Source organism: Plodia interpunctella, chromosome 16, assembly GCF_027563975.2.
Source record: "Plodia interpunctella isolate USDA-ARS_2022_Savannah chromosome 16, ilPloInte3.2, whole genome shotgun sequence".
NCBI classification, from domain to species: Eukaryota; Metazoa; Arthropoda; class Insecta; order Lepidoptera; family Pyralidae; genus Plodia; species Plodia interpunctella.
The window spans coordinates 4,330,020-4,346,423 of record NC_071309.1 but is presented as its reverse complement, the minus strand read 5'-3'; the positions used below and the strand labels follow the sequence as shown (position 1 = coordinate 4,346,423).

Below are 16,404 nucleotides of genomic sequence, written 5' to 3'. Positions count from 1 at the left end.
ATAAATTCGGTACTGCAGAAATGTTTACTGCATGGCAGCTCGTAAACTTTTGAAATCAGCAAACGACGGATTAAATATTTAAACAAGTTTCAAGCCAAACTTGCGCAGCAGACTTGGATAATTAAATAAGTACATTAAGAGCATGGCGTGACTTGATACCAATCAAAATGCAGAAAAAGGTACTCGCGATTTTTTATTCTTCAATGATTAAGTACATAATTTACAAAGGCACATACATCTAAGCTAATTACAGTTCAGTCGTCTCCATGTTTTTGGCGTTTTTCATCTGTTCCAGTTGTTGGTAAAAGTCGTATTTGGTTTGGTTACTCTGTGGTTCTGTTTCATTAGAATCTATAGAAGGGAAAGCCCCCGTGGTTATAAAATAAGGCTTTTCATTGGAAATATCCTGGTCAACTGCGTTTTCATCGAGCGAATCGCGCTCTGAATGGCTCAGTTGGTCGTCTGATTTATACCAGTCGTTCTCATAAGCGTGCAGCCATATTGGATTTGAGCCCTTTGTACTGTGTTTGTTGGTGTTTGGAACTCTCCCGCCGGAACTACGAATAGTCATGTCCGATTCTCCAGGTGTGGGTGATGCTGTAACCAAAATCAAAAGGTTAGTAGTTCATGGGTACAATACAAACCATACAATAAAAACGATAAAATTTATACTTGTGGCCATATAAAAGCATGGACATATAAAATAATACACTATACTCTACACTCTATACATCCGATCTACGTTACTCTATGCCATAGACAAACATCGTAGATCGGGTTTATAGAGTTAATACTCACAATAAGCAGTGGCGGTGGCAGCCTTTAGCCGGCGGATGTAGTCGGCGCGCTGCGTGAGACACGTCATGACCGCCAGCGCCAGCAGCACGGCCAGGAGCAGCGCGGTCCACACCAGCCAGAACACCGTCTGGTTCGAGGACAACGTCTCCGCGGTCAGCGGCTGGTATTCTGCTGGCTGCGTGTCCAGCACGTTGAACTCCTGTAAACGGTCACACAGTTGCTATTAGCATTGGGTGTGTGCTGCCGCCCTAGAATAGGACCACTGTGTATGCTCTCGTGAATGTCGTAAGAGGCGACTAAGGGACAAATAAATGCCGCTTAGTCGCCAGACTACGCCTTGCTTGTACTTTTTTTAAACAGTATATTTATTAGTACGTTATTTGTAGTCTGAAGTCGAATTTCGAAATAGGTATATTACTTGGATAAAGATGTGAATTTATGTTCATTTAAGAGACTAACACTATTCCAATAACATCTTTATCAATTATTTTATTGGAAAGATACAAAATTACCTTGAACAATCCATCCAGCTGTTCAATATTCTTGTCCACAATCTTCAACACCTGTTCCACTTCCAACACAGAATGGTCCTGGCCATTCACAAGGTGCAAATACAAGTCAGTCTTGGTGTTGTCGACGGAACCATCTTTGTTTTCGTGTACTCTCATATCATCGATGTTGACGACGGATTCCGTCACACGCGCCAGCCGGTCCCGGAACACGTGGATTCGTTCTCTGATTTCTGACGGGTGTGAGCGTAGAACGAAACGCACTCGTTGGTCTTCGCGGAGGAGATATATGAACACGTGCGCTTCGTCTTGTAAGCCGCCAGAGTCGTTCGCTAATACCTGGAATACGAAATGTAAATAGTCGAATTGGATATTCTATAGAAGGATGTAACATTTTTACGAATTAACATTGAAAGATACTTAAGATAATTGATAAATACCTTGAAATCAAAATATCCTTTCATTCCTTTCTGGGGGTCGAAGTTAAGAGCGACAGCGCCAGTGTTCACATCGACCAGGAAGGGGGCCACTGCCAGGTTTTCTAGCCCTTCAGTAAGGGTTTCTTTCACGTCGCCCATTAGGTAATAACCGATTTTGGCGTTGTCACCTTCGTCCAAATCTTCCGCCTGTCGTAAGAGATAGTAAACAATTTGTAACGAAACATCGTCCAGCCAGATTTAGGAAGAATACAGTACAGTGAGATTCAGGTTTTCAGAAAGAGGTTTTTACTTACTTTGACAGACATGAACTCGATACCAAAATCAGCTTCCGTGGTAACTCCCCCAGTGAATATCTTGCGTGTGAATTTTGGCGGATTATCGTTGACATCTGTCACTGTCACGTTGACAGATAAAGTGCTGATTGCATCAGTTTCCGGTCGGTATTGAGGCACAGACACGCAATCTTCAGACGCGAGAATAGTTAGCGAGTATTCTGATTTTTGCTCGCGGTCTAAGGGCTTTAGCGTCGACAATCTGAAATTTTGTTTTAGTGTTACAAATCGCTGACAACAACAACGTGGTCGATCTGTTGACGATAAGCATACTTTAAACTAAAATAAGTTTTGTCACTATTACACTTTATAATATTTGCCATTGACAGAAAGAGACAAAACATACTTTAGCTTAAGGTATGATTTAATTTTTTTATGAATTAATGTTGCTACAACTGCTATAATTTCACAATATTTAGGACCTGATTGATAAAGTATCTGATGGTCTAAAAGTATTAGATAAGCACTAACTGGCCAGTCACTTCAGGCAGATTTATCTCGAAGTCAATAGATGTTTAAAAAAAGAATTAATACTTACAAATGCGTGCTCCTATGAAGTTCAAAGGCCACATCTTCATTTCCTTTGACAATATAATAGCAGACTGGCAACACTGGCTCATCTCCCCTATCGATCTCATCTCTCTCCACCACACTCGGCAAATAAACTGAGAACTCTAGTGCATTCTCTGTCACGTTCAGTCGTAAATGGCGATCGGGGAACCGCGGCCGGTAGCTGTCAACGTTCTGGACGTATACCGTTAGGTCCAGGTCTGAACTGAGAGGCGTGGGAAGGCCGAGATCGTAAGCCTCGATTCTTAGCTGTGTGCAAATTAAAATAGGGAATATTATTATGACGTTATCACGTTAGAGTGCTTCATCAATGGTCTAAAGCGTATTTTGGCATTACCAATAAGGAAACAAATCGTAAACTAATAAATACAACTATTCTACCGAATATAGATCGAAAAGTACTCGTCTGAAAGATTTCGGTAAATATTCCAAATAGTTGTATGCGAACGCTAAAAATAAGGAGAAGGTTTTTTAGTGTTCTCGCTTTTTGACCCTAACATGTCATTAAACGTGGACGAAAGTGACGGACACCCCTGGGGATCAGGCATCCATAGGTTGCGGTGACCACTTCCCATTATAAAAAATATCCCTCGACCAACTTCATGCAACTCTTAGTTTTGTGATAAGCTATGTGTGCATACCGGGAAAGTAGACCATTTGTACAAATAGACTGACTGTTGCGGAGGAAAAGAGCACTTAAAGATTTTAATACATGGCAAAATGGCCCCTATCACAGTGACATAAGACCCTTTTCCTACCTGATACGTGGTTTGCAGATCCCGGTCCAGCGCTCTGGTGGTCCGCAAGGCGCCGCTGGTCGCGTGCACAGAGAAGGTTCTCCAAGAGCCACCGGCGTCTTGTTTCACGCGATATCTCACGGCGCCGTTGCCGCCTATATCCGCGTCGATCGCGTGCACTGTTACTACTAGAGTTCCAATTGTTGCGTTCTGCGGATGTTTTTTTTTTCATTATTTTTTAATTGGCAAGAAAAAAGATATATAGATCTCTCTATTGCATCATTTACAGAAATAACATATGTTAGAATTGGGTATTCAGACAAATTAGCAAAAGATACTTTAAACAATTAGGCTTTTATGTTTTAAGGCTTAACTTTAGGGCTCTATATAAAAGAAGGAATAACAAAATTAGGTTATGGGTCTGTAAGAATGTCTTTTCGAAAGATTTTTAAAATAAAGCCCAAATCCTAAAAGCATTTCTTTTTTAAACAAAAAAAAAAAAAGTGATGTGCGAAAACGCATTGGGACTCTTTTCTCTATTATGCGCATTGGATGTCGCTAATAGTAAATTTTTGACTGAGAATAAGTGATGTGAATCATCCTAAGTTGAATGAAGAATTTTGAACTTTACTCACCTCAGGCACTTTAATGGTGACGTTTTGCGGCGGATGCACGAACACGGGCGCGTGGTCGTTGTAATCCGACACACACAGACGGAGGTCCGCGCGCGCGACGAGCGGCGGACGGGCGAGGTCGCGCGCCTCCAGCGCCAGCGAGTAGTTCCCGAAGCGGTCCCGCAGCGACTGCTTCGCGAACAACCGAGCCGTGTTCGCTTCGCCCCCCACTTGCTCGAAGCGGAATAGCTCTGTGTATATACGTGTCATATTAAAAACACTATTCCATTTCTCATGCGCGTAAAGTTAACACAAATTAGACTTTAACTGTAGCCAGAGCATAAAATAAAAACTTCGTATATGAATTTCTTTCTACTCAAGATCGTTCCAGAAGAAAAAATAAAATCTTCTAATTAAATTATTAGTGGCCAGTAACTGTTGATTAGTCAAGCAAGAAAAACAATCGTTTACATCCAAAATTAGAATGCTTATTAATCTGCTCGAAATCGAAAAAAGTTTACATAACTTGATCGTAAGTCGATATTTCACAATCTGCATAGGTACACTGTTAACTATCCATATACAATAATCAAGCATTGCGGAAAACGCTCAGATTTACGACCTTGATAAATGATCTACTATTTATTTAATGTATTGAGTCTGTTGTATGTTTATACCGTGGCCCTTGCCGCCGACTAAGTGGAACTGCACCCTTCCATTAGGCAATGCAGGGTCATCAGCGTCGGTGGCCGACACGGATATTATCGGTTCGCGGGGATTGTGGAACTCTGTAATACTGCTGCATTCTTCTGGTAACTGCAATTTTGGTGCGTTGTCGTTCACGTCCTCTATGTGCACGCTGGGAAAAAAATTACAATAAAACAAAGTCAAATCTTCTTAAATTTTTCGAGCGTTTTATTGTCAATTTCTCGGCCTATCTCATACAAAGCGGCAGATTGTGCCTTGTAAATCTGAGTACACGGTGAGTTACAAAGGATTCTCTGTCCCGTTTCTTCTCTTGTATTTCTAATATACATTTATCTTTTTTGCATGAGCGAAACGAAATATATGACGAGGGCTAAAGTTTTCTGTCTACGATAAAAATATTATTTTATACGAAAAATGCTTAATTTAATTTTAATCTCTTTATCGATTGCTTGATCTGATATTATTGTTGATAATACAACAGTTTAAAAATATACAATGCCGCAAATTGATTTGGAGTATCGGACGTAGATAAGATTGATTTTACTAATCATTTATCTAATTCATTACTTTTAATCAATTCCACCTTTAATCAATATATCAATTTTAGATCACGTAAGCAAGTTGTTTGGATATTAACATGAGTATAATGATATCTTATAGATAAAAGCTTACTCTTCTGTATGAATAAGAACCTTAAACTATTGGCAATAAGAGCTACTGTTGCTTACACAATCTGTTTGAAAGCGTTCCGGCTCTCTCCGCTAAGGAAGCCGAACTGATAGTTGTCCCAGGCCTCCACCACCAGATTGTAAACTGATTGAGTCTCCCGGTCTAAATATTCGGCTACTGTCAGCGCCCCAGTATCTGGATTTATGAGGAATTTACCCTGGAAAAAAAGTAGTTTATGGAGCAGTCATGAAAGAACATAATATATGATAAATGGGGCTGTCGTTTTTCGTTTACAAGTTGGCACCACTGGTCGATTCTATGGCAGGCATTAATATCGGATTGTTTTCGTTTTGTCTATAGCAATTTCGACACCAGCCCCGTATATTTAAGGACCTTTTTTCTTCGCAGCAACAAATAAAACACTTTAATTAATTTAGTGTTTTTTGTTATCAATATAGTATAATTAAAACTCTTTGACTCTTACATTTACGACGCCCGCTTGTCCCCCTACTATAAAAGCTCTATATATTTTTTATTATTTTGACCCATAGAAAAATTATTAAATGTGATAGTTTACCTGTGTAGACATTCTGTCCAGCAAATATGTTATTTTCCCAAACTCGCCGGAGTCCGCGTCTCTGGCCGCTATGTTGGCGACCACAGCGCCCGGCGGCTCGTCCTCGCGCACGGTATAGTCGAACGACGACGTTTCGAATATCGGATTGTTGTCGTTCTCGTCTATCACCTAAATGAATAAAATGTTTCTTTTTCCTTTCTTATGGAGTGTGGTGGTGTCACTGGTGTCAGATTTTATTTATTAACTTACGTACAAACCTAACGTAGGCTCTACATTGTCGCCGAACTCAGTCAGATGCCGCAAATGCGCGACCATTGCGTAGTCAGTAAGAGCGCTTTTGTTTTCCGCTATGAAATGCATGACGAATCCATCAAAATTTGACGAACTGGTCCGCTACAGTGTGGAGCCGACATAACATTAGGCATCCGACCTGATTTTTTTAACTACCGCCGTCACTAGATGTCTCTAGACAGAACAATTCGATCTAAAAAACCGTGTCGTCGTGTCGAATTAACTCATTTTTAATGAACCGTGTAGACTTAGCTAATATAGCTAGTAATGTGAACGTGCGCTCAGATGTTGATTACAAACTTTGTACTATTTATTTGTTATTGAATAAAACAAATTGAATAAATGGGGTGCTAATGCCAAATATCCGAACGCAAACGTCAAAATGTTTGAAAACTAACCTTTCACAACACTAGCGCACTTGTACTTATTTTAATTAGCAAATAAATAAAAAATATACCTGTATAAATAAATCGGCGACAGAGTACCTCGGGGGTACTCCACTGTCAATCGCTTTCACAGTTAAGTTTATCCACGGATACAGTTCGTGGTCTATTCTATTGGCGACCACCAACTCGCCTGTCGTGGCTTCCATGTGAACCATGCCTAATAGCTCTTGGGGACCTGAAAACGATAACAATGATAAATTTATAATTGCAGTTATGCAGACGTAGTCTAGTGGAATTTGAGAAAGTGAAAGATTCCGCAAGAAACTGGATTATTCTATAAAGTATGGTTACTCGAAAGGCAACAACAAATTAAAAAGTCACATTCTAAATATTCTTGATTTAGAAACATTATATGGTAGTGGAAATACCCTCTGCCTATTAACATGGGAATCGTAGGGCGAAGTGCGGGTTTGCATTTCACTTCTCACCATCGAATTGATTCGAAGTGAGACGCAGCGTACCAATCACTTTGCGATGTGTTGTCGTTGCGTCACAATAACGCACTGTGATTGGTCTGCTGTGTCTCACTTGTATCTATATTTATTTTTCGCTCCCGAACCAGCATTGAAAAAAATTTAGTTAAGTATAAAAATAGAGAGTAAAGTTATACAAAAACAGACCTTACCTTCAACAAAATAAGTCATAGTTCTATTTTTATCAGCGTCGTCGGCTATCACGGTCGCTATGTGGGCGCCGTTCTTAGAATTCTCCGTCACAGAGGTCCTATAGTAGGGCTTCCTGAATTTAGGGTTGTTATCATTTTCGTCTTCTACAATGATAGTCAATATGGTAGTGGCGGTTTGTGGCGGACCGCCATCGATTGCCGCCATATCTTCTACTGTTATTATTAGCTTGATAGTCTCGATTTTCTCCCGGTCTAGTAATCTGTAAATATTGGATCAAATAATAGTAGATAAGAGTACTAGATATCAATGTACTAATATAGTAAACCTAATTGCGGCTATTCTCAAACTAACCAAGTCAGATACTTTTTACTAATGTCAAAAACAAAATTTTATATGGACCTGACAGTAATGTATGGCGACGTCACAGATTTTGAAGTCAAAAATAATTTATATTATACTTCAATGAGACTGAAAAAATAGTTATAATACGATATAACTGAATATCGTAATTAATAAACCATCACTTAAAATGACATTTAATTTTGATTGTTTAAATACCGATACATTTTGTTTTTTACCCAGTCGAATAGCCAATTGACATATAATTCAAACAAATATATACATTATTATTTAAAGCAAAACTAAATATTGCCACTAGACGCCACTATACAGACGTTTTTTCTTGACGCACTTACCTTATGATCCTCAGAGTGCCATCGACCGGATTAAGATCCCACAACGCCAAAAAATCATATTCAGTGATAGGAACTATTATTCCGTCTTCATTTCTGGCGATACTTCCCGCGCGGTCTATGGAATACCTCAATACTGGCTGTTCGTCGGGATCGTAGGCTTCTGCACGATAGATTATTGTGCCTACCTAAGATTAAAAAATACACCTTAATAAATAACACATGAAAAATACACCTTAATAAATCACATCAAAACTCACGTTGTAATCACTTCACTTTCTTACTTTTTTGTAAATCGCCAGTTTGCGTAAAAAAATAACCTAAGTTTATCCTACTTCTTACTAATATTATAAACGCGAAAGCTTTTATGAAAGCGAAAGATTTCGTATGTTTGCTACTCTTTCACGCAAAATCTACTAGACCGATTGTTATGAAATTTGGTATAATATGTGGGTTTCTACCCGTTATAAGGTACTTTTTATTCCGAAATTCCTTCAAGGCGCAGCTTGACTTATAGGCTATGATTTTACAATCGGCTGCCTGCCTGACGTCAACCATTTTAGAGAAAAGCCCATCAAAGAGAAGAAATAAATATCATGCCGGCTCCACACCATCGCGTAACAGTTCGTCGAACTTTGATGGAATCGGCATACATTGCTAGTTTTTCATTGCGCTAAATATAAGCTCTCATACAAACTACGCAATGTTCATGCATACGCGTTCGGCGATAGTGTGGAGCCTACATAATAATATATACCTCAGTATTTTCCTTAACCGCGACAGTCCCTGGTTCTATTAAAACCGGTGGTTTGTTGTTCACGTCAACAATAGTGATGTTCACCAGTACTGCTGCGCTCAGTTGCTGGTCGCCTATACCGCCATCTATAGCAACCTAGGTTAACAATTTCATGATGTTAGAAATATTATATGATAAAATTTCTATAAAATAAATAAAAAGTGCTAATGTTGCCATCTAAACCCGTGGATCGCCTCATGCTTATTAAAATGCTTCTCTCAATAGATCGTTAAAAAAAGAAGAAAAAACAGTCCGTTTTCTAGAAAAAATATGAAAATGATAATAAGAATATTCATAGAGGCATTTTCTACATTGATTACAAAAAATACTACAAAACTGTTTATACATAGCTGCTTTTCAAAATCTACTAAACACAAAAAAAACTCATAGAAAAACAAAATGTCGAATGTTTCTAGCCTTGTGTAAAAATTGTACACATAGGACAAAGGTCAATAAAAGAATTCGATACGAGATCGCTTTTAATGGTGAGTTCCTATAACGCGAGAGTAAGCACAAATAAAGGAATTTCAGACATATCATTCCTATGAATCCGTCATCGTGGCTATGTACTTACCACAGTGAGGGTGTATCTATTGCTCTTGGGATTAGTCTTGTCCGGGTCCAGAGAGGAGCCATTGGCCACAGACACAACTCCAGTGCTAGAGTCTATAACAAACTTGTCACTGGCCCCTCTTTGGATGCGATACACAACGCGGTTATTGGGGGAAGAACCGTCAGCATCTCGAGCCTTAACCTGGAGATTAAAATATAATAGCTTTATTACATACACACACCCAACAAGCATTTTACTATAACAAACTTAACACAAAACTCGAGTGTGCCTGCCTTAGATGCATTAGATGAAGGCTCAGTGTTACGCTGAAAAATGCCCTGCGCTGATTTTCAGCCTACACCTTCTTTGACGACACAAACAAAACTCATTATGTAAGACAAAATGACAATCCTAACTAAAATTAAATCATTCATACAGAAACTAGATCTTCACAGGCACTTTTCCATATGATATTCCAAATTAAATAATATTTACCAAAGATACAAACTACTAGCCTACACATGATAAGTTTAATAATCTTGAAAAACGAAAAGGTTGCGTCTCTTTAAATACCGGGGTGAGTACACTAGTTGCACGTTAATAACGTCAGACACCTCTAAGACGCTGGCGCCCCCGGGCAGGTCCTCGGGTATGGAGCGGCGATACAGCATCTGCTGGAACAGCGGCGCGTGGTCGTTCACGTCCTGCACGTACACTGTCACGGGCGCGGCCGACGACAGCGGCGGCGTGCCGAAGTCGCGGGCACGGACCTGATCCAGATATAAATACCATTCATTAATTCAGAGTGTTATTGTTAACAGTGGTGTCAGTTTTTATATATATCTGATATGTCTGTTACGACTACCTACCGCTGTCTAGTGACAAGCATAACTTATCACTTCGTATATATATAGGTACGTATTTTGTATATATATGAAACATCTTCAGCGACTTCCCTTTACCTTTTCTCATGGAATGTCACATATAATATGGACAAATTACAAAATTTTTTTGAATATTATTTCACGTATTGCAGATAATCACGAACTAACATAAATTCGATCGATTATTATATTACATAAATCGATTATCATATTTTATTATCATACGATCGCACCACACGGCGTCAGAGCTAAGACTGAATACTTTAAAAGCTCGCATGGTCGTTTTATAGCTAGCCACAGACCATTTAACTTTAAGACCGCGCATCACCGGCATATCCATTCGCCAAGCTTATGTCGTGACACTACATAAGATCGGGCCCCGCCCCTTTTTCTTGGTTATACCGCCGGCGAGCATCGAAGCAAAGGCTGTGCCAGTTTGCTCGTAAATAAAAACAATGATGCCGTATTGTGCTGTGAAATGCTGTGGAAAGTGTAGCTCAACGTCCAGTCTAACAAAAGGTGGAATCACGTTTAACCAACAAGTCTTTATTTTTTTGTTATAATTTAATATGATAATTTTCCAAGCCATGTTGTTTTGGAAACAATATTATAAGAACAAAATATATCTAGTTCTTTCTTTCGCACTTAAATCAATATGGCACAAACATATAATTATCTCGCTCTGCCTTGGCACGTGTAAGGTAGCGACGGGACACATAAGATACGATAATCGATCGATGAACTGATGGTAATCGATGATGATGGCGCTAGTGTGCGGGAATGTAACGCCTTATGTTTATATATTTTTTTAATTTCTTGACCTTGGATAATAGCCTATTGAGAAAGACTTGTTTGCTTGTGATTATGTTTGTTACTTATTTACGACTTCACGTTCAAACGGGTGGGATTTTTTTTAAGAAAGTTGGTTTTGTTGAGGTAGCTGATACCTTGTATTTTTATCTTTTATAGAGTACTTTTATCCCGAAAAGTTTGCGATACTTGTAGGATTTGGTCAAAAAGTCTGATAGTCAATGACGCTTTATAAAGTATGAGCCATGGTTTTCCCTAGAGACTATGCGGTTATTCAAAAAGGACGTGAAAAGATTTACTCGGAGTCATAGTGAAACGTAGACGAAACCTTGGTGAAATATGAAAAAGTATAATTCATCAAAAATTACTGCCTACTTTTAGTTAAAATATGTTTTGTCTCTTTCTGTCAATGTCAAATATTGTAAAGTGCTATAGGGACAAAACATAATTGGAACTCGAAATAAGCAATACTTTTTTATGAATAATAAACGCTTAAATTTTGAAGATTCGATTCTTTTTATGACTGGCGACGGCCTAACGTCAATCCTTTTTGAGAATGTCTGTTAACAAAACAAATTGTCATATCATTTATCACAACAATAATTGTCATATCATTTATCACAACAATACTATAGTAATAAAGATCAAATAAATAATATATTGTCTTTTCTTTATATTATTTTACAGATATATATTTTTCGAGACCTCCCGTACTCTGTTCGAGACAAGAATTTTTTTCTCACTAATGTGGGACATGTGCGTCTGGCCTTAGAAATTCTCGATTGAAGTCATTGTGTTGCCCAACACTAGTAAGTTATCAAAACCTTATTATAACCTACGTATTTTTGAACGCTCCAATGAGAGCTAAGCTACCTTCCTCCGCACTCCACCACAATTAAGCGATTGCGTTGTCATACTAAAATGTATGCAAACGTGGTCTTAAGGTTAAATGGTCTGTGTAGCTAGCACACATGTGGGTTGACAACGAGTGACATTTGTAAGTCACTATGCCCACGAATAACATTTTGTAATCCGAGCTGTTTTATCGACAATACGGTAGTTAACACTCTCCGTCATATATAAACTTGTAACTTACAGTCAAGTGTATAGGCCTAATATTAGTGTTGTCGCCAGGTATCTGTTCGAAATCCAGCCCTCCGACTGGGCTGATGATGCCCAGGTTAGGATCGATTGTGAAGTTGTTCTTGTATTCTCCGCTCACGATCGAGTACTCTATGTGACTGTTTTTGGTTCCTGAAATAAATATTAGCATTGGGATTGGATATTTATCGTAACGATTAATTGAATAAATATTTACACAATACCTCTTAAATAGGAACATAAGATCTAAATGATTGCAAAAATCCCTTACCATTCAAATCGATATCTCTAGCTTCCAGCACCAGAGGGTTTTCAAACTGCGCCTCATTCTCCAATAACCTTGCCTCGTATTTATTGGCTAGGAACATCGGCGCGTTATCGTTCACATCTTCAATATTAACAACCAATTGGGCTGTGTTTCTGTTGCCTCGGCCGAGGTCGTCTCGCGCCTCGACTGTGAGGTAGTGTTGGGAAATCAATTCTCGATCGAAACTGTTTCCGCCGGCTTCTTTGACGGTTATTACACCTGATACCGGATTGAGGTACAATCTGAAATTATTCCAAATTTAATCGTTATTCAAATAGCCGGTGCACATAAGCTGAATGTGGCATGCGATGTAACATACAAGACAGTTAAACTTGTATTTAGAGCAATATATTGAAGCGACAATTCACTTTTCGATGGTGAAAGTCATGCATGTTGCTGACGGTACTTAGCTTGAGAACTATTGTTCATTTGGATGAGCATAAAACTAAAGAAGCTTTAAGTAATGCATCAGATTAAATATTATGAAGAATACAACTTCTTAAAGTAGACATTATTACAAAATATTTGTCATAGCATAGTGCCCAAATGTGCAAGTGTTGCGAGATGGTAAGCAGGCACTACAGTCCATGGACACTAGTCTGTAATCCGTATGTAATTTCTATATGAAAATAAAAACTTATGAACATGAAAATAAAAAGAACCTGTTTTGTACATAAATTATAAATTAGAATAAAAAAATATGTACTCACAAGTTAGCAATACTCCCACTAAGACTTGTGTATCTAATTCCCCTCGTGCCGTAATTATCAGAGTCCTGATCCAAGGCCTGGACCCACGCGACTGTGGTGCCCACACCGCAATTCTCAGGAATGGACACAGTGTACAAAGATTCCGTGAACTCTGGAAAATTGTCGTTTTCGTCCTTTATGTGGACCATTATTGGGACTACACTGAAAAAATAGAAAAAAAAATTGCTCAATATTTTGGCCTTAGCCCAGCAGTGGGACAAAACATCCACAGGCTAGATAAAAATATGAAATAAAAAGTAACAGTTCACAAATAGTATCTTAGTTAAGGTCTAATAAATGCCTATGTAAGTTTTTTGCTTGTAGTGTAATTTGTGTTTGGGTGGTTCTCAGAGCGTATCGACCGCTGCGGCCGTGCTGTCTTGTGGAAGTCTTGAGGAAGGAATCATGGCCGCAGCGGTCGAAACACTCAGAGAACCACCCGTTTAAATGTTATTGTAAGAAAAATACGATGTGTTAAAAACTCAAAATAATATACTTATATACCTACAAAAAAAATTTTTTTAGTATATATACAATTTTTATAGCCAGATAGTACAATAGAATAGATCAATATATTTACTTACCTCATTTTGGGATCTTTGGCAACCATTTCTTTGGCGACTAGACTAAAATTCATTACAGTGACCTTCTCATAGTCTAAAAACGTGGGGTCATTGACCCTTATGAGGAAGGACGCCTCATTGATTCCTTTGAATGGTGTCACGTCGAAGACACCATTGTCCCCGCTCAAAAACAGCTCAAATGTACCATTTGTGCCCTTAAAAATATTTTATTTCATAAGAGAAAAGAAAAGTCAACATTTTTAGCTGATATTAGAATAAAAACACACAAACCCACTAACATTATAAAGGTAAAAATGTGGATATGTTTTTACTCAATATAACTTTGAATTTCCTATTTGCTTCTCTAAGTACATAAAAATAAACAAAATGATTTTATACTTGTATTAATTTTGATTAATGTACTTATTTAAAGTTATTACAAACAAATTTTTAGTTTCAATGCCAACAAGCCTACCTGGTCATAATCAAAGACTTCTGGGATTGCATCCTTCATGAATGTTATGGGAGTATTTTGTTGTGCATTTTCTAGCACTTCCCCTACATAACGGTCACTGCGAAATGTGGGTGTTTCATCATTCACATCTGTTACGATTACTGTTACTTCAGTTGTAGCACTTGGCAGAGGTGAGACACTCCGGGACTCTTCTGTAGCCTGAAAAAGTTATGATTTCACATATAAAAAATGTGACAAGTAAATTGACATCGAGACATCTAAGTCACAATAAAATAAATAGGGCTTTCCCTCTGGGCCCCACTCTTGTCAGGATTTTTGTGTTGGATGCAGGACCATTGGGCCTTGCCTATAATTAAGCATTGTTACTGGAGCCAAAACAAATAGCAAATTTTGGTAAAGATAAAAGTCCTAACATGATCCTCCATTATAACCTCATAGCTGAGGTTTGTGATCCTTATGTAACACCTTCCTATACTAACATGATAACAAGTTAAAACTAAGCAAGGTTAATATTTAAATATATATTTCATAGAACAAATCAACAAGCTTACCAATATTTCCAAGATATAAGCTCCATTGCTGTTGTTCGGATCTTCCCTGTCCAGGGAATTAATTGTGTAAACAATGCCCGAGCTGCTGTCGATGTCGAATTGCTCTTCACCACCCGATATGATGCTGTATGAGATGCGGTTGTTGATGCCTCTGTCACCATCAATGGCACGTACTGCAGGTAAAATAATTAAATGTAAGTAATATTAAATTGATTTGATTGCACTATGCACTATTTGAGAAAACTAAAATCCGCATAGCACCTTCAGTCAAGAGTTTTAAGAATAAATTATATAAAATCAATCTTCAAGAGACACATGTATCAGCTTACTTAATTAGTTGCTAGTGTCTTATGATATAAAATAAATGGTTTGTTATTTGACGAAATAAATTGGTCCCATGATTTATCAACTAACGCTATTGATATGTATTTAAAATAATAAAAATTTACATCATTCTGAAGTGGCTACCTTGCAAAACCGAAGTCCCGATTGGCGCATCCTCACTAATTCTAGTAACAGGACTGGCCACCACAAACTCTGGGGGCTGATCTTCCACATCTTGCACCTTCACAAGTATAGCGGCAGTGCCTGTGTTTACTCGGCCCTGGTTAGCTCGATCCACAGCTAACACTCTCAGTTGATAAAGCGATTTTCGCTCGTAATCTAATCGGTTAGTTAGCCGTATCACTCCTTTTCCATTAATTGTTTGTACTGAGAAACTGTCCAAGTCTCCGTCTAGCTCTTGAAGGCCATACAAAACCTAGTAAAAATAAGATTTAATCAGGAATTCAGGTCAGGACTTAAATTCAACTAATTTTTAATTCGGTCCGATTCGACACCGCAGGCAGGCTTTTTTTTGTGTTGTTTGTTTGCTTGCAATGCAATGCAATGCAACTTGTAAAGTCAGTGTCGTTTAAATGTCACCTTTGGCAGAAAGTTGGCTATTGCTATTGGTGGATGTGCGGAACGGACACGGAAGCCTTGCGGCCGAGCTTTCGGCAACATTATAAAAAACATGGCGGGAAATAAAAAAATGCAAGAAATGAATAACAAATAGGGTAGGTACTTATAGATCGAATGTATTAACAAATTATCTTTTATATATTGTTTTTTGTATGGGTTTGTTTATATGCGCTTTACTAGAATTAGGTAGGTACTGGTGTGAAAGTATAGCCTATTTAACATCAAGAATTCCTAACATCTAGAATTCCTAAATTCTCATTGGAGCCAAGCTGCGGGGCAACTAACTCTAGTTTAAATACAAAACCACAGATTAGAGATGAGATGAATGTAAAATATTGAAAACTTACTTGACCGTAAGCTCCTTCGTCAAGGTCCGTTGCTTCCACTGTAGCTATAATACCTGGCGGTGCGTCTTCTTTTACGGTGATTGCTGATGGATATGGCTTAAAAATTGGTTCGTTGTCATTCACATCTTCTACTAACAGTAAAAAGCTTTGGGTAATAAAATTTCCTTCTCCTAAATATCCATCCGTCAATGTGAGGACAAAAGAATATTCATCTCGCGTCTGAAATGTTAAATTTATTGAAATTCCAATACGTTATTAAAAATACCTATGTATAAAGCAAAGTATATTTACGAACG

General features: G+C 38.2%; 1 protein-coding gene across 1 annotated transcript in view; it reads right to left on the bottom strand.

The window, feature by feature from the left end:
• Positions 1-176: 176 nt before the first annotated feature.
• The window catches only part of Cad88C (Cadherin 88C), a 28,533-nt gene continuing 12,305 nt past the window's right edge, over positions 177-16,404 (bottom strand). Inside the window, exons 4-28 of the mRNA XM_053756781.1 lie at positions 16,109-16,327; positions 15,267-15,558; positions 14,799-14,971; positions 14,248-14,445; positions 13,794-13,987; positions 13,171-13,371; positions 12,425-12,702; positions 12,149-12,306; positions 9,973-10,128; positions 9,380-9,559; positions 8,767-8,901; positions 8,013-8,197; positions 7,317-7,576; positions 6,703-6,866; positions 5,955-6,122; positions 5,437-5,594; positions 4,678-4,859; positions 4,022-4,251; positions 3,408-3,596; positions 2,618-2,898; positions 2,041-2,281; positions 1,748-1,933; positions 1,311-1,646; positions 799-997; positions 177-597 (exon numbers count right to left, since the gene is read on the bottom strand). Coding sequence (XP_053612756.1) covers positions 248-597; positions 799-997; positions 1,311-1,646; positions 1,748-1,933; positions 2,041-2,281; positions 2,618-2,898; positions 3,408-3,596; positions 4,022-4,251; positions 4,678-4,859; positions 5,437-5,594; positions 5,955-6,122; positions 6,703-6,866; positions 7,317-7,576; positions 8,013-8,197; positions 8,767-8,901; positions 9,380-9,559; positions 9,973-10,128; positions 12,149-12,306; positions 12,425-12,702; positions 13,171-13,371; positions 13,794-13,987; positions 14,248-14,445; positions 14,799-14,971; positions 15,267-15,558; positions 16,109-16,327 — 5,313 coding nt within the window. The 3' untranslated portion in view covers positions 177-247. The remainder of the gene's footprint in view (positions 598-798; positions 998-1,310; positions 1,647-1,747; positions 1,934-2,040; positions 2,282-2,617; positions 2,899-3,407; positions 3,597-4,021; positions 4,252-4,677; positions 4,860-5,436; positions 5,595-5,954; positions 6,123-6,702; positions 6,867-7,316; positions 7,577-8,012; positions 8,198-8,766; positions 8,902-9,379; positions 9,560-9,972; positions 10,129-12,148; positions 12,307-12,424; positions 12,703-13,170; positions 13,372-13,793; positions 13,988-14,247; positions 14,446-14,798; positions 14,972-15,266; positions 15,559-16,108; positions 16,328-16,404) is intronic.